This window comes from Pristiophorus japonicus, chromosome 18 (assembly GCF_044704955.1).
Source record: "Pristiophorus japonicus isolate sPriJap1 chromosome 18, sPriJap1.hap1, whole genome shotgun sequence".
Taxonomy (NCBI): Eukaryota; Metazoa; Chordata; class Chondrichthyes; family Pristiophoridae; genus Pristiophorus; species Pristiophorus japonicus.
The window spans coordinates 26,987,161-27,011,741 of NC_091994.1; the positions used below are offsets into that span (position 1 = coordinate 26,987,161).

A 24,581-nucleotide genomic window follows, 5' to 3' on the forward strand; every position below is an offset into this window, starting at 1 on the left:
CAAGGATTAGTCCTTGAGGTAGTTAAAGTGACATTTTACGGCTGTTTACATTGAATACTCTTAACTAGGGAATTTAACAATTTTCTGCATAAAAAATTCTTCCATCAGATACCTATTGGATGCAAAACTAAAATCTCAGAAATAAAATGGTTGAAATCAGGTTATGTAATAGTATGTAGTTTTCCCTTTCCCAACACACTACTGTACTTTATATACTGTAACCTACAGATAGTGCTTGCACAGCTTATCTGTTCTGGGCTCCAAAATTTCACCTACGCATCCACTTTCATTTTCTGGGAATGCACAAATAAATTGTTTTATTCTGTGGATGCAAATGATAATGTCACCATCAAAAATTAAGGTGTCTTTTGTAAAAAAATGTTAAAAACAAAAGATTCTTGTAGCATGCACTTTATAATATATTTTTGTATTGTTAATATGAAACTCTCCCATATCACTTTACACCCAGGTGGAAGACTGGTGAAAATGCAATGGATTAAGCTGCTTTTCTAAAGGCCTGCAAACCAATAAATACAAATTTTAATTATTTTCACCTCAAGACTGCACATCTGGAACGACACATTTGTTGTATCAAGGTCATAAACGAGAGAATTTTTCACCATCATTTAATGCAAATTACAGTCCACACCTATATTATTTTTGATTTATGGTGGTAATGGGAGGGAGAAAGGTCGGATTAATCCCGTTGGGAATTCTGTGCTACCAAGAATATTGGATGCAAATTTCTTCATCAATAGTTTGGTTTTCTGGGGTCCCACAGCTTCAGAGAGGGATCTTACTGGGACTGAAGTTGCTGTCTCCACACTTTCCAATGAAGCCCCACAAAACTCTAAGCAGAGTGACTCAACTTGAAGTTTTCCATGCTGGTAATAAATCAGATTTTTTTTAAATATCCAAGTAAATTCTCGTAAGCATATTATTTTCCTCTATAAAATAGGAGAAGTACTAGACTTTATTTTTTTTCATGCAAATATTATTACTTATTGTGAAATGTTTACACTATACATTAATGGATTGCCAAAGGATGACAGTTATCTACATTTGAATTCTAGTGCAATTATATTACAGAAATAGAGTAGATCAAGTGCAACCACAAGCTGCCTATGTAGACAATGATATTTAATATATATATAATATAATATATATTTATGTCTGGAATGTTAAAATGAATCAATCCCTGGGATTTGGGATTGGGTCAGTGGCCTTTACAGGAGACAACCAGAAGTGTCAGTCTACGACACTTTCAACAATGCAGCAGGATCCCAGCAACTTTGGGCCCATAGTATTTTTCATTTATAAATTATCGTTCAATGCATTACCAAATAATATTTTGGTGTCAAAGGGTAACTTTATAAATGACAAGTATCAGGCTTGTTTACAAATTCAAACTCTCAGATGGCAGAGGCATGTGTTTCTAGTGCAAGTCATTGAAGCTGTTCTGGGCAATTAGCGCTTCCAAGCCATAAACTCTCTTTCTTTCAACCTTCAAAAGGAAACACTGACAAAAGGATATAAAGTCTGACTTTACAAGTTACCTGCTATATTTGCCCTGCAATCTATCCTGAAACAATAGATTGATACCAAACACATTTTTGACATAAAATATTATGAGCTTGAAACTCAGATTGATAAAAATCATAATAGAAGTGTCATTGAGGAAAGTGTCAATGACCTAGGCAAGGGATATCCAACCTTTCAGAGATCTGTGTGTCACATTTAGTGAGTGGCTATGTAGGATTAAATTACTTTTGCATTTCTAGGAGTCCTTGAACATTCACCACCTCACTTCTGTCCTTCTGGCGCTCGGTCTCTCCTCTTTAATTTCTGTCTGTCACATCCTCTCTCATTTCTGTTCCTTCTTATGCTCAGTTACTCTTTGTCTTCTTTTCATTTTCTCAACTTATGCCTCTCTATCTTGATGCCTCTCTAAAAATATCCAGGGTGAGACAGCAGCATTGACATTCAGCAGTGCAGTGCTGCTCTCCCCGTCCAATTGGAACCAATCTCATGAATTAATAATTTTCACTCTAGGTATGCGTAGAAAGCTGACTGTTGCAGATCGGGTGATTGTGTAGCAGGCTGATCCACAACCACCAGTTATTCGCCAATACTCAACGTGAAAATTACCCCCATGACTTTGCAGTCTGTAGCTAGCAACTTGATGTTCATACACACCAGTCAATCTGTTCCCTCTACCCCCCCCCCCAATCTCCTGCACAGGAACCACCTACAGGCATCTTTCTTTCAGGCCTGGTTAATCTCTCTTTCTCGCTCTGGCTGAACCTTTTAGATATTCTCTCTTTTTCTCACTCTGTGGCTGGCCTCTTGTTAATTTCTCCCTTTCTGGCTGATTCCTCTGCTTAACCTTTCTTTCTGGATTGCTTGCATCAATCTCTCTCTCTTGGTCCTATTTGTCTCTGGTGACTGCCCTCTCGCCGATAGCTGACTTGACTTGCTAGTAGCTTCCCAATTTCCGCCTCAGCTGCAATCACCTAGTTGAGTACAAGCTGGGAATGGAACCTGGGACCTCTGGTCTGTATGGTTTAGTGCATCATTGGATGCTATATTAAGCTTTGGAGGAAGCTGGCAATCATTTAAATAGTAGGTTGTAAAAGACTAATATGCTAGTCCTTAGTGACATCCAGAAGGAAACAAAAGCTTGTGTTGACAGATGATAATCCCCTACTGAAATGACCTTGCTTACACATAGCAGATAAGTAGGGATGTTGCTCTTTGCCAAATTCAAACCTGCCTTGTCAATAGAGATGATACTTGATTGATACACCAAATCCACTCAGTCCTGTTCGAGAAGCCAGTATAATAAATTTCAATGTGGAGAAAGGTTACTTAATGTTTCTACAATTACAAGTCTTAGCTTGCGTTCTCCAAATTGCACAAGAAATGGAATCAGACTGAAGCATAAACAAAAAATTATATAAATATCTACATTTTCATTAAAAAAACAACTGGTATTTATATAGCGCCTTTAACATAGTAAAACATTGCAAGGCGCTTCACAGGAGTGTTATCAACAAAATTTGACACCGAGCCACATAAGGAGATATTAGGGCATATGACTGAAAGCTTGGTCAGAGAGGCAGGTTTTAAGGAGCGTCTTAAAGGAAGAAAGTGAGGTAGCGAGGTGGAAACGTTTAGGGAAGGAATTCCAGAACTTAGGGCCTTGGCAGCTGAAAGCACAGCCGAAAGCACAGCCGCCAATGGTGGAGCGACTAAAATCGGGTTGATCAAGGGGCCGGAATTAGAGGAGTGCAGATATCTCGTAGGGCTGGAGGAGACTAGAGAGATAGGGAAGGGCGGGACCATGGAGGGATTTGAAAACAAGGTTGAGAATTTTAATCCAGAGATGTTTCTTAACTGGGAGCCAAGGTAGATCAGTGAGCACAGGGGTAATGGGTGAATGGGACTTGGTGTGAGTAGGACATGGGCAGCAGTTTTGGTTGACCTCATGTTTATGGAGGGTAATAAACTTTTCATTTTAATTGTGTAAAAATTTAAAATACCTGCTTTTGGAGCTTTTTGCTTGGATGAATACTATAAATTTTAGAAAATTTAGGCAAGAGAGTGGTTAGAATGTGGAACTACTACCACAAGGTGTAGTTAAGGCAATTAGCATAGATGCAATTAAGGGGAAGCTAGATAAACACATGAGGGAGAAAGGAATAGAAGGATATGTTGATGGGAGTTAAATGAAGAAGGATGGGAGGAGGGTTATGTGGAGCATATACACCTGCAATGGACCTGTTGGGCTGATGACCCTGTTTCTGTGCTGTAAATACTATAAAATGCTATATAAGATGGTTAAAAGATTTAATAGTGTAGATAGAAAAAAAAATCTTCAGATAGGAGAATCCAGAACAAGGGGGCATAGCCTTAAAATTAGAGCTAGGTCATTCAGGTGTGATGTCAGAAAGCACTTCTTCACACAAAGGGTAATCTGGAACTCTTCACCAAAAAGCCATTGAGGCTTGGTCAATTGAAGACTTCAAAGCTGAGATTGATAGACTTTTGTTAGACAAGGCAGTTAAGAGTTATGGAATCAAGGCGGGTTGATAGAGTTAAGATACAGATCAGTCATGATCTAATTTAGAGGTAGTGCAGGCTTGAGGGGCTGAATGGCTTATTCCTATAGGAGTTTCTCTGCAGTACAGGTGGAGGCACAGAGACATGCACCACCAGTGGCGGGAGAGTGTAACTACAATGTGACAAGTTTATATAGGCAGGTTTCATTATAAATGTGAGAAGAGGAGGACAGTTTTTGGACAGGTGTAGTAAAAAAAATTAATGAATCAAGTTTTGTATAAAAAGGAAAAATAAATTGGCTTCGGACTGGCTGAAGTCAAAATGACTACTGAGTCACGACTTATGATTGATATAATAGAAGGACTAATCACCATAGAAATCTGCCTAACTGAACCACAAAGACAAAGGATAAAGGGAGTGTCAATCAATTCATGAGCTGTATTCAAAGTCTATCGGTAGCAAACAACTGTCCTAAAAGTGTGATCCCAATCAAACTCTCCCTCTCTCACTGCTTCTCCATGGCTGCCCTGATCCCGAGAAGGGAACATCTGTTACTCCACTATCGGCAGGCATTGAGACATCAACAAGGCCTCAACAGACATCAAAGCCTGAGCAAACCCTAAGTCTACTTAAAACTTTGTTATGGAGTTCGTATAGTATATGCCCTTTTTCTCTAATAAGGCTATGCATTTTGTATTGGGAGGTTTTCTTTATCATTAAAGCAATTCTAAAATATCTTGAACCTCCTTAACTAATTAAGTATGAGCTGTAAATATTGTTTGATCCTGGTCCGTGTTTTCCTGGTATGTAATAAATTATTCTTTTTATAAAGCGTTTATGCCTGGTGCTTCTTATTTGGACAAAGAGCCCACTAAATTAATATAACATTTCACGTAAGGATAAAAAAGATATTTCCACAAATCACGAGAAGAATAAAATTACGTTGTGCCTTTTTTCTCTACAAGGGAAATGCATGCAGACACAAGTTTTTTAATATATTATTGATAGGATAAATGTAAATGTTTTTTTCATAAAATAGATGAGTAATTGGCACATAGTCTAGTCATACCAAGAAATAAAAATAAAAAGATAAACTTCAAATTTGTAAGTCAAAAATACAATATAAGTAGTACAACCTTCCATTGCATATTTCATGTCCTGGGCAAAAAGGTTCCACATCACTTCTGCACTTATCTTTCCCACATTCAGTTCCTGTGGAAACCTAAAAGAAAAAACAGAATACATGACAGAATGAAATGATAAAAGTACTTGATAACATATTGCACTTTTTTGTTTGCCTATTTAAGTCTAACTTCACAATTGGAAGTGGATTTATCCTCACTTTTAGCATAACCTACTTCTGTAGGAATGTAATACTACAAGAAGCAGTCACTACTTTTACTTATTTAATTGGGCTAGCATACAAGAACACTAGTGCATATGAAAAAAGGAAAAGCACATTTTTTTCATTTTATTACTCCAATTTTCTTCTTTCCTTTGCTGCAGGCACTAATTTGTGCTGGGATACAGCTCAAGTGTTGACCACCTCTGGTGCCTCAGCTAATTGGCAAATCTTCGTAAGAACAATAAGGAAAGTCACTCGGCAGAGTATTCCAAACATCATGGGCCAGATTTACGTGCGTGACATGATCATTGGTGGATCTTCCGCCCATCTAATGAACTCAGTGAATTTCTTGGGGTATCGGTGTTGCTCCCCGTCATCATCATTATAGGCAGTCCCTCGAAATCGAGGACTTGCTTTCACTCTTTTTAAAAAAAAAAAAGAGTTCTCAGGTGAATTACAGTCTCTGTCACAGGTGGGACAGACAGTCGTTGAAGGGTGGGTGGGAAGGCTAGTTTGCCGCACATTCCTTCCACTGCCTGCGCTTGCTTTCTGCATGTTCTCGATGATGAGACTCGAGGTGCTCAGCGCCCTCCCGGATGCACTTCCTCCATTTAGGGCAGTCTTTGGCCAGGGATTCCCAGGTGTCGGAGGGGATGTTGCATTTTGTCAAGGAGGCTTTGAGGGTGTCCTTGAAACGTTTCCTCTGTCCACCTTGGGCTCGCTTGCTGTGTAGGAGTTCCGAGTAGAGCGCTTGCTTTGGGAGTCTGGTGTCAGGCATGCGAACAATGTGGCACGCCCAGCGGAGCTGGTCAAGTGTGGTCAGGGGTTCGATGCTGGGGATGTTGGCCTGGTCGAGGACGCTAACATTGATGCGTCTGTCCTCCCAGGGGATTTGCAGGATCTTGCGGAGACATCGTTGGTGGTATTTCTCCAACGATTTGAGGTGTCTACTGTATATGGTCCACGTCTCTGAGTCATACAGGAGGGCAGATATCACTACAGCCCTGTAGACCATGAGCTTGGTGGCAGAATTGAGGGCCTGATCTTCGAACACTCTTTTCCTCAAGTGGCCGAAGGTTGCGCTGGCGCACTGGAGGCAGTGTTGAACCTTGTCGTCGATGTTTGCTCTTGTTGATAATAGGCTCCCAAGGTATGGAAAGTGGTCCACATTGTCCAGGGCCGCTCCCTGTGATTGTCAACTTAAAACGGGGAGGGGGAATGGCAAGAGCTGCGTGATTTAAATGCCTGCAGTTGCTTAAAAGGCCTGGCTTCTTTAGGTCCAGTTTTGTTTGCAAGGGGAAATTTTGTTCGCTGAATGTCAAGAGAGGTCAGTTTGAGAGCACTGAGCTCTCACATTTGTAAGAGTATGAAACAGAGATTATGCTGGCCCAGATCAGGACGAGAAGGGATTAGGGTTGCCTACTCTGGTTGGAAGCATTTCTGGAGTTTGATCACATGACATTCTGACTACATAGCATCTATTCATGTGATGCCTGACCATGTGTTGCCTGATCACGTGAGCAAATATTTATCCTATTCCCTTTGAAAGGAGGTGTCAGGAGCTTAATTGCCCCTTTTTAAAAAAAAAAAGAGCTGTTACCGCCTCAGAGGTGGTAACGGGGCGGAAATAAATTACCGCTCAGTCGGGACGGAGTGACCGACAATCGGGACATTGTCCTCGTCCCTTTTTATGGCGGAGAAGGTTCCCGCCCTGCCTGTATTCCCACCCAGTCGGACACGCGACGACCCCTTACTGCCAGGCAGGACCCCTTTCTGCTTCACGAGGGAAATTGCCCTGCGGGAGCGGTGTGGCTGCCAGCCAGCCGACAGCTTTTTTTGGTGAGAAGCTGCCTGTGGCTGGGCAGCGCGTTCGCCCTTAATGGGGAGAGCGCTGCGCCACGCAGCCATTTTATTTTAATTGTCAGCCGACTCTGAAGTCGGCCCGACAATGGCCGAAGCCCTCCCTGGTGGCCCAGTGTGCACCACTAATGTGGCTGCAGAGCTCGCAGCGGCACTCTCCTTTAACTGAAGGGGAGTGATGTTGCTACGCGTCAGCGCGATGCAGCATGTGCTCAGTGCAGCGCTGATAACACCGCCCGCCTTCCGCCCTGCTGCCACCTGAAAGACCACCCCGATGGAATCGCTCAAAAAAAGAGGTAAAAATCGCACTAATCACCACCCCATTGTTGGGGCGGTAAATCAACAATTAAATCGGTAAATGCGCCCCGTTTGGGGCGGAGGGCAATTTTGGACCCTTCATCTCTTGTCTCAATAGCCACACGTGGTGAAACATCCCACGGTCTAGTAGCACTCAGGTCAAGAACTTTCCTCCTTGCTTCCCCCTTGTTTCTTCCAGTGAGAATCCTTGGTTTCTGTTCCCTAGTTACCCATTCGCCCACCAGTGGAAACAATCTTTCACTGTTTACCCACAGTAAGGTCCTCAGACTTCACTTATTCTTTTAACTGGCTGCTCCTCTCTCAGTGCCTTTGTCACTTACTACCTTGCTGCTGCTACTCCCGGCTTCGTGGGAAATGCTGATCCCCGCGCCCACCCCATTCGCAGTCTCCTTCTCACCCGAGTCTCTCCCCCCTCCCCAGCCCCAATTCCTCAGTCTCCCTCTCTCCCCTGGCCACTGTCAGGGGGCACCGTACTGGCCAGTTGTATTCAAATATGTGTTTCTGTAACATTAAATGATCGAGTTGCAGGGATCAGGGACCACGCAAAAGAAACTAAACTTAAAAAAATAACTCCATTTAATAATCTCAGTGAAACATGGCAAACATTTTTGTCAAGTTACGCCTGTGAAGTGCCTTGTGACAATTTTCTGCCTTAAGGGTACTATATAAATGCAAGTTGTTAATCAATAAATTAAGAGATCGAGCAATTAAGCATAAAGCAAAATTTCCATCAATTACTTTTAAAGTTAAATATTGCTACAGTTGAAGAAGCCCAAAGACACTACGCTAAAAACATCTGCATTTCAACATATCGAAGACAAAAGTCCCATTGTTTCCCCTTCCCCTGATCCTATGGCAGAAGTGCAAAAACTATAGGGCAGTAATAGTAGGGGATTTCAACTATCCTAATATTAACTGGGGCAAAATTAGTGTGAAGTGGTATAGAGGGTGCAGAATTACTAAAATGCATTCAAGAGAACTTTTTTTAGCCAGTATGTAGCAAGCTCAACACGGGAGGGAGCGGTTCTGGATTTAGTTTCAGGGAATGAAGCTGGGCAGGTGGAAGGGGTATCAGTAGGAGAACATTTAGGTGCTAGTGACCGTAATTCAGTCAGATTTAAGGTAGTTATGGAAAAGGACAAGGATAGACCAGGAATAAAAGTTCTAAATTGGAGAAAAGCCAAATTTGCTAAGCTGAGAAGTGATTTGGCCATAGTGGACTGGAAACAGCTACTTGAAGGTAAATCAGTGTCAGAGCAGTTCAGGACAAATATGTGCCCTTAAAGAAAAAGGGAGGGACTAACAAATCTAGAGCCCCCTGGATGTCAAGGGGCATACAGGGTAGAATAAAGAAAAAAAAGGGAGGCTTATGACAGATACAGAGGGCTAAATATTGCAGAATCTCTAGGAGTATAGAAAGTCCAGGGGTGAAATTAAAAAGGATATTAGGAAAGCAAAGAGAGAGCATGAAAAATCCTTGGCAAGTAAAATCAAGGAAAACCCAAAGATGTTTTATAAATATATTAAGAGCAAGAGATTAACTAAAGAAAGGGTAGGGCCTATTAGAGACCATGAGGGTAATCTGTGTGTGGAAGCGGAAGATGTGTGTATGGTTCTTAATGAATACTTTGCATCTGTTTTCACAAAAGAGAGGGGTGATGCAGACACTACTATCGAGAAGTAGTAGTGTGAAATATTAGATGAAATAAACATAGTGAGAGAGGATGTATTAAGGGGTTTAGCAACTTTGAAAGTGGATAAATCCCCAGGCCCGGATGAAATGTATCCCAGGCTGCTAAGTGAAGTAAAAGAGGAAATAGCAGAGGCTTTGACGATCATTTTCCAGTCCTCTCTGGCTTCAGGTGTGGCGCCAGCGGACTGCTACTGTGGTACCTTTGTTTAAGAAGGGAGAAAGGGATAGAGCGAGTAATTACAGGCCAGTCAGCCTAACCTCAGTGGTGAGAAAATTATTGCAAAAAATCCTGAAGGACAGGATAAATCTTCACTTAGAAAGACACGGATTAATCAAGGACTGTCAGCGTGGATTTGTTAAGGGAAGGTTGTGTCTGACTAACTTGATTGAATTTTTCGAGGAGGTAACCAGGAGGGTCGATGAAGGCAAAGTGTATGATGTCATGTATATGGATTTTAGCAAAGCCTTTGATAAGGATCCACGTGACAGACTGGTCACAAAAGTAAAAGCCCATGGAATTCAGGGCAAATTGGCAAGTTGGATCCAAAATTGGCTCAGAGGCAGGAAGCAAAGGGTAATGGTTGATGGGTGTTTTTGCGACTGGAAGGATGTTTCCAGTGGGGTTCCGTGAGGTTCAGTGCTAGGTCCCTTGCTTTTTGTGATATACATCAATGATCTAGACTTGAATCTAGGGGGCATGATTAAGAAGTTTGCAGATGACAGTAAAATCGGCTGTGCGGATGATAATGAAGTAGAAAGCTGCGGACTGCAGGAAGATATCAATCAACTGGTCAGGTGGGCAGAACAGTGGCAAATGGAATTTAATCCAGAGAAGTGTGAGGTAATGCATTTGGGGAGGGCTAACAAAGAAAGGGAATACACATTAAATGGTAGGATACTGAGAAGTGTAAAGGAACAAAGGGACCTTGGAGTGCATGTCCATAGATCCCTGAAAGTAGCAGGCCAGGTAGATAAGGTGGTTAAGAAGCCAAACGGAATGCTTGCCTTTATTAGCCGAGGCATAGAATACAAGAGCTGGGGGGGGGAGGGGGGTTATGCTTGAACTGTATAAAACACTGGTTCGGCCACAGCTGGAGTACTGCATGCAGTTCTGGTCACCGCATTACAGGAAGGATATGATTGCACTGGAGAGGGTACAGAGGAGATTTACAAGGATGTTGCCAGGTGTGCAGAATCTAAGCTATGAGGACAGATTAGATAGGCTGGATTTGTTTTCATTGGAACAGAGGAGGCTGATGGGAGATGTCATTGAGGTGTATAAAATTATGAGGTGCTTAGATATAGTGGATAGAAAGGGCCTATTTCCCTTAGCAGAGGGGTCAACAACCAGGGGGCAGAAATTTAAAGTAATTGGTAGAAGATTTAGAGGGGATTTGAGGGGAAAGTTCTTTACGCAGAGGGTTGTGGGGGTCTGGAACTCACTGCTTGAAAGGGTGGTATAGGCAGAAACCCTCACCACATTTAAAAAGTACTTGAATGTGCACGTGAAGTGCCGTAACTTGCAGGGCTAAGAACCGAGAGCTGGAAAGTGGGATTAGGCTGGATAGCCTCTTGTTGACCGGCATGGATGCGATGGGCCGAAATGGCCTCCTTCCATGCTGTAAACTTCTATGATTCTATAGTCGACTAGCAAAAGCTACTGTCTTAGGTTGACAGACAATTAAACACCTGCTTGAATGTGCATCATGGACATTGAATTTTATAACACATATAAATACAGTATTTCTGTCATCTGAAAACAAAAAAAGACAAATACATAGATACTTACTGGTTGAGGCAATGTGTATATGAATTCTTGTCCTCTTCTATGATTGAAACAATGAGTGTGATAAGTTTGGACCAAAAGTCCAAATTTCTGATGCTTGGCCCTTGCTCCTCTGGAGGAACCTCAGCCTTTTTATTCTGTAGGATTGAAAGGAAAAGTTTTTCTGATGCGTACACAAATTGCCTTATTTTTAGTAGCTAACTGATCACCAACCTAAAAATACACACCAATTAAAAGTGGTGAGTGTTACAGCGAAGTGCTGATCTTGCCTACTTCTATACCTTCAATGATGAATGGTAAATTTTTTAATTGCCACTGCTTACCCAGGTATTAAGATTTTTCCTCCCATTCTGTAAATTGAAATATGTTGCATTAGAACATGAATAATATAGAAGGCATTTAATTGCCTCTTACACTGAAACTCTTACAAGATTACTTTTCATATATCAAGTGTCATCTTTTTGTATGGACCAGCAATTATTCATTAATGTAACTGTAACTTTTGTTAAACTGCAGTGCCAACCAAATAAGTTTTTTTCCCAGTTCCTCATACTGCATCTGAAAAGTATAAAATTTACATTCTCTTAAAAGGTTCTGCATAAATTCTGTTAGTATGTATCAGTCAAATGATTGGTACATGCAATAAAATTGCCGAAGACTGTAGCTTTGTTATGTGACACAAGGGTCCTAATACCAATTCAATGTTTGGAAAATGGAATACTGTTTACAGAGATGAAACGTGTTAATATTAAGAGACCATGGGCCTGAACTTGGTCAAAGCCAAGGCCCGCCCGCCGCTGAGAGACTGGGTGGTACTTTTCCAGGAAGATTCCTCTAAAAGAAATGGCAGTACCAAATAACGACTTACGCCGTCAATCTGGGCGGCAGCTCTCAATCTCGCGGCAAATGTGGCGCCGAGGATTGAGTTTGGTCCAGGGAGGTGGGGAACATTGAAAAATAAAAAATCTTCACAAAAAAACCCACTAGAACACCTTCAGGGGACCCCATATAGGTAAAACGCTGAAAAAAAAAAGAAAACTAACCTTTTTTTGCAAGTCGTCTTTCTTACCGTCGGGGTTAGACCTGCCTCCATGCAGTGGTCCTTCCCCGTGCTGCCGCTGACTCCCGCCCGCACTAATATGGCAGCTCAATGGGCGGGAGGTCACTTACACAACTTGCCCGCCAGCGGTGGGTTCCCACTGGCAACAGACCAAGAGGAATCTGTCACCGAGGGGAAACAGCCGAAAAAACTCGGCGGCAGTGAGCGGTAAGGCCACCAATTTCGGGCCCTATAGGTGGTGACATATCATGCAAGTTGTACAGCAAATCATTGCTCAATAATGATATTTTATAGTTAACCATAGAAAATAGACGCTAAAGGTTTAGTTTAGTGACTGGTCATTATAATTTTACAAATAGATATTAGCAAAAATTCTTAAGGCCTTTCAATTGATATACTTAGCTGCTTATTGTTCACTGGTTTTAAGACATTAACACTTTTGGGAAGATGTTTTATAGATATGAGACAGGTTCAGAGGTCATGTCATTGTACCAAGTATAGATGTGAGTAAGTGTAGCTTTGTACAGATCATATGTTCTCTGTCCAGATATAAAGCTAAAGCAGGCTTTATCTTATGCCTCCAAGATGGTCGACAGGTGCCATTATGTCTGTACTGTTGTAAATGATCTATGTTCTTGACTGGTTTAATATATCAAACCAGGAAGAACATTTTCAGAGTTGTGAATGATACCCATTCTGTTCATAATTCTTTCTGGAATAGACATTGTCAGAGAGACAGATGAACAAGCAAGGCATTGTAAGACATCCGCACTTCTATATACGCGTGTATTTTCAGTTATCTCTGACGAGAGCTGAGCAGTGAGAAAAGGAAAAGGGACAAGACACAAAACCCTGCGCATAAATATGAGATAGTCTTGTGGAAAAGTCTATTTACCATTTACTGCTAAAGAAGCAGAGGACGTCATCAAAGGTCTGGGAATTTAGTAGCTAGTTACTGTGTAAAATTGTGCTGCTCTATGCTTTTACTTGTTAAAGGTTACAGTAAATAAATCAAGTAATTCAATTTGGAGCCTGAAACAAACTTGAGTGTGCTGTATAGGTATTTACATCTTTCAGAATAACTAGGAGAAACAATAAGAATGCAGAATGCACTCGTAAACAAGGAAGTATGTGACTCAAAGGTACAAGAGCCCCAATTTTGCCCAGCACTGGGCGCTGTTTTTTCAGCGGCCAGCAATTTTTCTGGAGCTGAAGCTTAGTTTAAAGATTCCACAATGATGGGGCCCAGCGTCGACTACCAGCAGCAGAATGTTTGGCACCATACAGTCTGGCGCTGGTGTACGTTGAAAAGTAGCATACATGCCATAAGGCCAACTTTCCTCATTAACGATATTTTTAAAATCGGCGCACAGACACTAGAATCACCGTAGGAAAAAGTTTTACCTGCAGTTAAAGAAATCTGCGCCGGCCTGTTCCAATCCCCGGCCGAAGGGACTCCCTGGCTATTTTATATAAACTTTATGGAACTTTAAAAATAAAACAGATAAAAGAAAGCTTACCATTAATGCTACTTCTTCGATGATAGAACTGTAAGCACGCAAATAAAACATAAATCTTCACCAACCTTTTTTTTTGTTTTTTGCATGTGCAATGAGTTGGTTGTTTTTTTTTTGGGGGGGGGGGGAGGTTTGAGCGCATGCGCTGTGTGTTTTAGGCGCACAGTCTAAACACGCCCCCCGACATCGACTCAGGTAGCGCCGGCACGACAGGATGATGATGTTTGCCGGAAACTTGGGATTTTTTTTCGCAGCACAGACGGTCCACAATGCAACGTGTGTACAGGTCAGTATACACCTTTATTTCTGCTTGGGCAAAATTGGGGCCACGATCCCTTGCTGGACAGAAATACAAGAAGTTGTAGATTCTGGGGCATGAGATCTACTTACAGGGAGCAACACCATTGAAAGGAAGAACAGTCCATTAAAGTAGCTTAATCATTGATCACAAAGTACAAAATTAAAAGTTACAGTGAAAGAAAATAAACATGTTACATCAACAACATGCCAACATATTTTCATCTGGATGGTATTGATCACTATTATTTTGAAAGCAGCACTGGAAGAAATCTGCTGTGCTTGCTTTTCTTTCTCTAATTATTAACAGATGTGATTTGTGGTTTACAGCCTGAGATACACTGTCTGTTACAGTATTATTTATCAGTCAGTCGAAGAAACAGAGAGTAGAAGGTGTCTGATACTGTTTAATGAGCCTATCAGCAATTAGGGCATGTATTGTTCACCCTGGGTACACCACCTTGAAAATTATTTTGAACATAAGGTTACATTTTGGTTCACAAGAAGTGTGAGCTTCCCTGTGGAAATTGAACCTTGTGTTAGACATAAGTCAAGGTATTGGGACATCATCTGGACCGTAGTGCCTTATTTAACATCGATAACGTACAAAAATATCCCAAGGCATTTCACAGGTGAGAAATGTATGCTGTTCATTCGTGAACGAATTAGGAGAAATTATCAAAAGCATGGGTGAAAAGAAAGGTTCTGAGGAGGCTCTTAAAGAATGGAAGAGAAATAGCAAAACCGAAGGGGTTAGGGAAGGAATTCCAGATAGTAGAGCCAAGACAGCTGAAGGCTCTCCCATAGCAGAAAGCAGAGGGACTGGAAAATGAGTAGGAGCCGAGAGTCAGATGACTGAAGGATTTGGTTTGGAGTGTAATGCTGGAGGAAGCTGCAAAATAATGATGAGGAAAAGTTATAGATGGGCTTATAGATAAAGATGATGAGGTGGTGGCAGATACAGCTGCATGGATAGTCTTGATCTTTGAGACAAAAAAGTCCATCAGCTGCTTGCACTTGGCTTTGGAAATGAAGGAGGTGTTTGGCTTTATCTCTTTGCTCCAGGATGATGCTGGAGTAAGAGCAGGATTTGGCTGTGCAGAGGGAGGTTTGGCCTAAGATAGAGTCAGAATACATTTTCCTGTCACTTCTGAAAACAAATTGATATGCCGCCAAACCAATGTGTATAAGATTTTATCTATTTTAACAAGCTTATTGCAACAAATTACAGAATAGTATACAGAAGCAAAAAGAAGGCAAGAGACTAATAATATACAATGACCAAACTTACATACTGTATGAACCTATGTGTCTTATTTAACAAAACCCACACGAAATCTTTGCAGCTTTCTTTAGTAAATTCTTGGAAACATGCAGTATGGTGGTAAGTTACGAGGAAATAATTCTTTACAGCGCTCCTACTGGTACCTAACAATGAAAAGGAATGGAATACCTCAAGAGATTCTCTAGGTTATAAGATGTCTTCTCCTTTGAGAAGAAATGGTTTGACCTTCAACAGTGAAAGCATTGATATCCATTTTAAACATTTAGGTGCTCAAGGTGTAGCATGAACTGAGGTTTTGGACATCTTAATAGTCTGAATTTGATACCTAACCATAGAATCAACATACAAGATTCCCCTTGTCCTGTAATTTGATTAAACTGGGACCAAAAGCTTACTGAGACTCAGCTTACTGGACCCAATACGAACAGGGGCAGAGTTTCCAAGCAGGGTTTTACAGTTCGGGAAGTCTGGGTTTCCCCACAGCTGTGTTGACTCCAGCATGTGTGTCTTTTTGATCCCTGACAGTTTCCCCACCTGGAAGTTAGCCTGATTGATAGGCTTGGCTCCCAGTCAGAAGGGGAACGCTCTGGAGCAGGTAGGGAGCCTGCAATTGCTAGTGGGAGCGTGGGGGGGTGTAGAAAGGGAAGGGCGATTCTTGACCCCACGGGGTCTTGGGGTGGGGGAGTGTGGAAGATCCGATGACGGGGGTTGGGGGGGAGCGAAGGAGGGGGTTGTGGTCCGATGGCAGGGAAGCAGCTAGCTTGGTGGGTTGGTTACAAGCACACCTGCTCCTCCTGGCCCACAAGCAGTTCTGCAAAGGGACTTACCTTATAGCGGAAGCAGTCCTTGCCTTCCATGAGCTGCAGGGTTTCCCGATGCCTGGGAAACTTGGTTGACTCGGGTTAATCCTGCAAGACATGTTAAATCTGAGGCTCCCAGACTCATTATAATATTTAAATGGGTTGGCTGGCCGGTCCCGCCTCCGTTATACCTGGAAGTTGGTGGGTTGGAAGTGGGTTGGCGTTGGATTTGAGATTTAAAACATTTTTACATCTCACCTGACCCTAACCCACCCATTTATGGGGGTTAAAATTACTCCCACTATCTCTAAACTATAATTACCATTTTTCAAGGAAACACATGGACACAGACTTAATACCAAAAAAAATTGTCTCATGGGATAAACATATTTGCATCATTCTGAGTTACACTTTACCTGATGCAAAACCAGACAGCTGAGGAAACCACCTACTTTAAGAGGTTTCACTTTGTCAAAATGCTAAGGGTGTCGGGCCGTTGTTGATCTGATACACTGGTTCAAAGTTATAAAGGCAGCCTTAAGGGAATTTCAAACATCTGAAAACATATTACTCTAAATCATCTAATTGTTTTTTTAAAAATGGAATAGGGCCATGCCACAAGGATCCCTGAATGTGGAGGTTAGCTACTGTTAATATGCGATAATTTTATTAATGTACACACCTTTCTAAAGTATCCTGGTATTTTAATGAACATGCTACAGTAAATTAATTTTAATTTCATCTAAGTGCAGTTCTGTTATGCTATTTCTGTCACAGTGCGAAGTATGAGCAGGGCTGGAAGGATTCTTTTCCCTTCAGACTAATTAAACCCCATTACATTCTACACTGTGTATGTCAGGAAAAAGGAACGGTTAGACATCAAAGTAAAAATAAAGGCTGCATATCAAATTATTTAAAAAAAACATAGAATCCTTCTAGAATTTCCTACTTTGAATCAAATAATGTAACTTATAAATAGGATATGGACTTACTGGATCTGTCTGATATTCTCGGCTGTACAGTTCATGGCAGTTATTGAAGATGTATTCATAAGTGGAATTCAGACAAGCTTTGACACAATCCTTCACTACTTGACTGGCCCGTGGTGGGCTCTGCAGTTCCTGGACCTAAGAAAAGAGTACGAAATAAGTCTTAAAATATTACAAAATTGTAAGACATTGTTCTGTACTTTCTTAATGCCTCCAACAGGCAGCACTCCCTCAGTATCACTGTAGATTTTGACACACATAAGAATCGATATGCAAAACTGAAAATCTTTCACAGCTGAATTTTACTTGCTTTAAAGAAAACAACATGTTGTTCCTACAGTTGAGGAACAAAGGAATCTTCAATCCTGTGTTTTCCATGGACTGCTCTGACCTTTTTGACTGTGTAATCAAGAAATCACGAGGCATAGTAATACCTCAGGAAGTGACCATGTACTAATTGGAGCCGATTTCCCCATCTTCCATTTAATTTTCTTTCCAACCCAAATTTGCTTAATTTATATCCCAAGGCTTTTAATATATACATTCCATCTCCTTAAATTTCTACATTTCCTTATTCTTAACATTCACATTGGATTTTTGTAATGTGTAGATTCCACCTACATAATTTAAATATTTCTATAATCTCCAAAGAAACAGTGGCTTGGATAGATGGCAATATCTGTGAATCATTTATCAGCAAAGTTGTGAAGCCCACATCTTACTTACTTTAATAGCCAGATCTATCTACGAATTTTGGTAGCGATATATTTTAAATTGAAGTCATTGATCTCCTGCAGCATTACTCAAGGTCAAGAAAGGGGAATATAATTGGTGTTTTCTCCTCCCTTAGTGCTGGGCCTGGCACACGCTTTACCTGCTATCTACCCACACCAATTCTAGGACAGTGAGTGACCCATTGTCTTGTTTCCAGGGTTAGAAATGAGTAAAGAGTGGATGAATGCTGGTATTTCTTCCCAACATTACATATGAACTTACAAAAATGGACAGGAAAAGACCAACTGGTCCATCACGCCTGCCCTTTATGCATCACAATACAGGCTCACTGCCCAACCAGAGCCATGTAATCTCCTGGGAGCAGTGAGAAACCAGATAAAAGCTGAGGCCAATTAGGGGAAATTCCTCTCCGACCACTTTAGACGATCAAAATTAGTCTAGGAGATCACACTGACCCCGATCAGTATTCAGGTTGCTTATTTGCACAGAAGTCACTTAGTAAACGCAATGTCTGGTAATTGTCTTGTTCTTTGGTTAGATCCTAAATCATCCATTGCTTGATTATGCCCCCTCACCAACAAGAAAAGTAGCCATTTGTTTTTTTTATAAGAAGCAGAAGTGTGGGAAATTTAAAGGAGATGGTTTTGATCACACCCAGAAAAGGAATGATAAAAGCTACAGGACCGTCTGGTGAGTACTCTAAAATTAATACTGGTGCGTAAATAGTTGGGATATATAGGAATGGCAACAGAAGGTGCTTCAGACATCTCGGGAAGGATATACAAGGCTAATATATCATGTGCGTGTATCTGTTTCAAAGGGCCAAATTTACCCAGGAGTTACTCTGTTTTTTTTGGAGCAACTTGATTTTTCTGGAGTATCTTAAAAATCCGCACAGAAAACCCTTGCGGAGAGTTAAGAAATCAGCGCAGGTAGGTACTTAATAACTTGACTGAAGAATGTGAATAGGATCAAACAGCTATACAGGACTGACAAACTTCACAAAGTTAATTTACTATACAACAGAAGCATTCATGGAAGCTTAATCTACAAAAATAAAAGTAGTAAAAAGAGACAAAACATATTTACATAATTTTTCAAAATATCCTGCTCGTCGGAAAGTATTTTCATCAACAGGGTTAAGGAAAGTCTTGAGTAAGCTCATTAAAATTACTGGCGACACAGTTATCACACCCTCCCCCCCTCAAAACTCTCCTCTCCCCCTCCCCATCAAAATTCTCCTCTCTTCTCCCCCCACCCCTCCATCAAAACTCTCCTCACTCCTCCCCCCGCATCAAAACTCTCCTCCTTCCCCCCCCCACCCCCTCTCCCCATCAAAACTCTCCTCTCTCCTCCCCCCCCGGATCAAAACTCTCCTCCTTCCCTGTCGCCCCCCCCCACCCCGATCAAAAGTCTCCCCGCACCAACCTGTTTCTTGTAGCCCTCAGCGCGGGAAGGCAGCGAACGGCCTGTGCGGCAGGCCACTCGGCTCGGGATAGGGGCGGGACGTGTTGGGTCCCACGTTGCAGGCACGCATCATCAGAATCATGGGAGGAGCTACTGCGCATGCGCGAACGCTCTACTGTGCATGTGGACAGCTGCCGGCACTCTTTTAGGCGCAGGGCTCTAGCTCCGTCCACCAATGGACTCGCCATGCCATGCCAAGCCCCAGGAGAGTCGGCAGAGGGGCCAGAATCCAGGGACATCTTTTTGGCGCTGTTTGGATCATAGGAAGTCGGTGCATCTCACGTGAGTGCGCTGAAAAAACAGGTGGACCAAATTTGGGCTCTATTTTCCTAAACAGCAATTTCCCTCTCAAGTGTACAACAATTCACAGGTGCCCTGTTCAGCCCTCCTCACCTATCTGCCCCTTATGTGTTCCAAGTCAATATCATGCCAGCCAGGTCACCTCGCCCAAAACACACAATTTCATATTTGATTACTTACCAACTGATAAACTCACAGATCCCTTTAACAAAATTGTAGAACTAGTCGGTAATAAGATCTCTCTTTGATATATTGCCCGCTGTAGTATTCTGTAATCGGCGTGGAGGCCCCAACTTGTGAGGGAATATCAGCGGCAGGTCGGGGCCATAAAAGGTGCGTCGAGCGGTGGCCTAGGAGCAGAGCGGAGGCCCCGACCTGCGAGGGAATATCAGCGGCAGGTCGGGCCTTAAAAGGAGCGGCGAGCGGCGGCCATGGGCAGCGTGGTAGCATGCCACTACAAGGTACAGCGCGAGCTTGTGCAGGAGGGCTGTGAAGAGTGACGTCATCAAGACCCAGGTCGGTGATTGGAGTGTGGGCAGATACAGCAGGACCGGCGAGGTCGGGGCGAAGGAGCGGCGAGAGATTGTGGAGGGACGAGGTCAGGGCCCAGGGGAGGCGCAAGTTCGGGGAGCAGAGGTGGTCTCCAGTTGTCTTGGGTAATCCATGCCACTGGACCAAGACCTAGATCTGTCAAGCCCGTGTGGTCGCTGGTGTGCACGTTAAAAAAAATCCAAGCACAGGCACCTTCCACCCTTCAGGCTGTAGTTCGGGTCCTTCATTGAAACACCTGTGAACTCGTCTTTTTTTTGGCGTGGAAGCAAGTCATCCTTGTTTCGAGGGACCGCCTATGATGATGATGATTCGATATTGTAGAAAGTACTGATAAGTGCTAATAATGGATTTTGATTATTCTGGTGTATCCATTTAGGATGCAATTAGTGATCCATGCGCAAATAGCACTCAAAATTGTGCTAGTTTTGTCTCAGGTTTCTGCTCAAACTCATTTGCATATCGCCAAACGTAAAATCTTCCATGAACCAGTACAATCGGGCAGCGATTTAGAATGTAATTTTTTTTTTTAAAATTGCATTAAAAAGTATTCCTTGATACAATTAAGAGTGGTAACCTGGTGCAGTTTTATTAATACAGCTGAAAATGGGTTTATCACAAAAATAAGCATTTTTAATCAGAGTCCACCACTTGTGAGTAACCCAATTTTAAATTGATGTACAATAGTCAGTTTCTTAATAAATTAAAAACTAAAAGCTTTTAAAAGGTGCCCATCAGTGCCCTTGCGCCTAAAAAATAGCTGATCAAGATTCTCTTTGAAGGTCCGCATTTGGACGCAATTAGTGGAAGCTCGCCATGGTGATTAATTTACCTTGGGGTGTGGCCAGTTTTGTGGGTGGAGGGAGGGGGGCTTCCAGTGCCATGTTTTTTAAAGTAGCACAAAAGATCGCAGAAACTTGATTTGTGGGATGTAATTTGCACTTGAAATTCCTCGATCTTTTGCTTCAGGCCGATGTGTTTTAATGTTGTGACTGTATTTGATGCTCAAGCAGCATGTTTCTCAGTTCTAAACCATGTCAACTGTACAGTATTAGATAAATATTATATCATATTGATTAACTTACCTTCATTCGAAAGAAGGTTATACTGGTTAAAAGATCAACTGTAGACTTCAAATCTTGTAGCCTTTCAGGACTGCTCGCTGGGAAATTATTCTGTTTAAAAGGAAGTATTTTATCTGCAATTTCAAAACTACATTTTTAAATAAAATAGAACAAATCCATGCAAATTTTAGTAGCATTACAAAGTATAGAGCACAATCTAATTGGGTGCAATCCAGGTGGTCAGCGTTTCAACTCCATATATCAGCATTCTTGTACCATGCAACAAACTCAACCAGAGCAAATTTTTTTTGTATATTCATTTGGTCTATGTTTCAGGTAACTGACTTTCACAGATATCTCTTTATGTATTAATCTTAATCATACTTTTTATTTTATCTATCCCGATGCCCTAGGTGCAACTCTTATGACACAGAAGTAAATTATGTGCAGATGGCTAAGTCTATGAATCATTAAAATAACCATCAGTTATTAAACTAGGCTTTTCTATTCTATCAAATTACACTTCTACCCGCTCATGCATGGAGGAGGCAATAGTGTAATTTATGGTAATAATATTACAATTATATATGAAGTAAACTTGCTGCAGCAAAGACTGGCCGTGCAAGACAACTGAACGCATTGTAGATTCAGTCACAAAAAGTGGCAGAATTTATAATAACCTCTTGTAAAAGGGAAGAAACTCCACCAAACACTAGGACTCAACTTTATGGCCTGGAAATTGACCCCCACTGCACCCGTTTTTCAGGTGCAAAACTAGCACCAATTTCATGATGTTGTGTCCTGTGACCAAAGGGAGCTTGAAATACATCCAACCCCATTATGTCTAAAATATGCATTAGCCCCTTGCAAATGCTAGTGAAGGGCCTAACGTCTGTTTCAAGACCCATTCTTGAAATTGGTTAGCATCAAGAGGAGCGTGGGCTGGGCCGGCTCCGCTCAGTTATTTAGGTTCTTCCACGGCTTAACCAGTGGTTCTTAAAGGGATCACAGGAGACTGCCAACAAAAAGGTATGCTTTTTAAAAAACTTACATTTATGTGGAGCTGGGAGGAGCAGAGGTTCTCCTCCTAGTTCCACAATACTGCAGGCTGCTGTTGGCCTGCATTAGTCCCTCACCACCTCCCACCCCACCCCAAGACTTACCTGAGGGGTGCTGAAGGCAGCCGGCTCAAATTGGAGAGTCATGGATTCGCATGTGTACATAACTTTTTTTTGTATAACACAACTGTACATCTTAGGTTTAATTTGAGAACAAATATGCTCAAAGTAAATGTGCTACTTTATGGGTCTCCTTAGAATAATTAAACAAAAATGTTAATATTGTCTCAACAGTATGACTTTAACTTCGGTACAATTACCTTCGTCGTACATTAAATGGTATCTCCATTCTGGATATCTGATTCCTGACACAGCCCTTTCAGTTCAAACAGGCAGAAGCAATTTCCTGCTGTCAGCTTGAGCCTACCGAGAAGAAATTAATTCTGCCGCTATCCCTTTCCATTAGTGGTGGTCAGCAACCCGGAAGGTTAGCCGGGGTTCAACATTAACTTCTTTTTGTACTGCTACAACTCTCTTACATACACAAAAGGTGCAATAGGGATGGAACTTCTGGGAATGGTTAACCGCAAAATATCTGCATGACAACTTGTTTAACACTTTATATTTCAGTGTCAATTTAGTTAATGCAGTAGATTAATTCTGTAATGAAAAGAATATTACACCAACAGAAGCCCAAACACGCAAATCAGCATCTCATTCTGGAATGCCAAACCTGAAGATCTAAACTAGATGCTTATTTCTCCTTTGTATTTTCCTTTATTGTAGCCGGTTTGCTACCTGTCTCAATCCAGTAAAATTTAGGTCACCCCGACAGGATGAATGACATTAACACAGTATCTTTTGTACTATATCATTTTTAAAATTTCTAATCGGGACTTTTATTTGTACTTTTAACTATGACATAATTCTGCTAAGGTGGAAAAAAAATGATGATGATATTGTGTCAAAACTCACCCTATACATTGACAGATCAATACGAAGAGAATTGTGCAGTTGGTCCAGAAGTTTTACAAACCTCTCTTTCTGCAAGAAATAACAGAAATATTTTAACATTGATTTGGAACAGGAGGGTAAATTTTCAACCTTCCGGTTAGCTGTTAAACTCTCGTCACCGATCAGCTGCCTTTTTTTTGAAACTACCCAATTTTAATTTCCATTGATTTCATTGGAAACAAAATCTGCCCAATTAGTTAAAATAGGCAGTCAGCTTTCAGTAATTATCTGTATATCTAAGTAATAGTTAGTATATCATCTCAAACCAAAATAAGTAATTTGGAACAGATTATTCTGAACAGAATCGATGCTCCTTCATTCATCACAACAGAGCAGCTAAAGAAGTACCATGACTTGTACACATAATTACTACAACACTATGGTATGGCACAGACCTTTATTTTCCCCGGAGTGATTATCTGCACAAAAATTTGTGTGTACTTCTGCGCATGTGCGCCAAGGATTTTGCCCCTTTTTGCGCATGTGCGCTCGATACGATAGCGCATGCACAGTATGATAAATGAGGGAGCCGGAAGTTGGGTCGAACCACATTGCTGTGCCTGGAGCAGCCACTTGAGCATGGAGCTGCTAAATCAACTAAAGGAGCCTCCAGGACTTTTGCCTAGAATATCGCTGAGATTATCTACACGAACATTTTTGCGGCCTTCTGAGAGAGGAAATCTGGTGAGAGAATGGCAGAGACAGGGAGAGAGAGAGCCAGAGAGAGAGAGAGACTGGGGGAGAGAGAGAGAGACTGGGGGAAAGAGAGAGAGAGTCAGAGAGAGACTGGGAGAGAGAGAGTGGGGGGGAGGGGAGGGAGAGAGAGAGTGGGGGGGGAAGAGAGAGAGTGGGGGGGGGAAACAGAGAGAGTCAGAGAGAGAGAGTTGGGCAGAGAGAGAGAGTGGGGCAGAGAGAGAGAGTGGGGCAGAGAGAGAGAGTGGGGCAGAGAGAGAGAGTGGGGCAGAGAGAGAGTGGGGCAGAGAGAGAGTGGGGCAGAGAGAGAGAGTGGGGCAGAGAGAGAGAGTGGGGCAGAGAGAGAGAGTGGGGCAGAGAGAGAGAGTGGGGCAGAGAGAGAGAGTGGGGCAGAGAGAGAGAGTGGGGCAGAGAGAGAGAGTGGGGCAGAGAGAGAGTGGGGCAGAGAGAGAGTGGGGCAGAGAGAGAGTGGGGCAGAGAGAGAGTGGGGCAGAGAGAGAGTGGGGCAGAGAGAGAGTGGGGCAGAGAGAGAGTGGGGCAGAGAGAGAGAGTGGGGCAGAGAGAGAGTGGGGCAGAGAGAGAGAGTGGGGCAGAGAGAGAGAGTGGGGCAGAGAGAGAGAGTGGGGCAGAGAGAGAGAGTGGGGCAGAGAGAGAGAGTGGGGCAGAGAGAGAGAGTGGGGCAGAGAGAG

At 42.2% G+C, this 24,581-nt stretch overlaps 1 protein-coding gene across 1 annotated transcript in view; it reads right to left on the reverse strand.

The window, feature by feature from the left end:
- unc13a (unc-13 homolog A (C. elegans)) overlaps window positions 1-24,581 on the reverse strand; it is a 471,750-nt gene that overhangs the window by 97,164 nt on the left and 350,005 nt on the right. The window contains exons 22-26 of the mRNA XM_070859800.1: window positions 23,161-23,229; window positions 21,149-21,238; window positions 17,016-17,150; window positions 11,068-11,201; window positions 5,199-5,284 (exon numbers count right to left, since the gene is read on the reverse strand). Coding sequence (XP_070715901.1) covers window positions 5,199-5,284; window positions 11,068-11,201; window positions 17,016-17,150; window positions 21,149-21,238; window positions 23,161-23,229 — 514 coding nt within the window. The remainder of the gene's footprint in view (window positions 1-5,198; window positions 5,285-11,067; window positions 11,202-17,015; window positions 17,151-21,148; window positions 21,239-23,160; window positions 23,230-24,581) is intronic.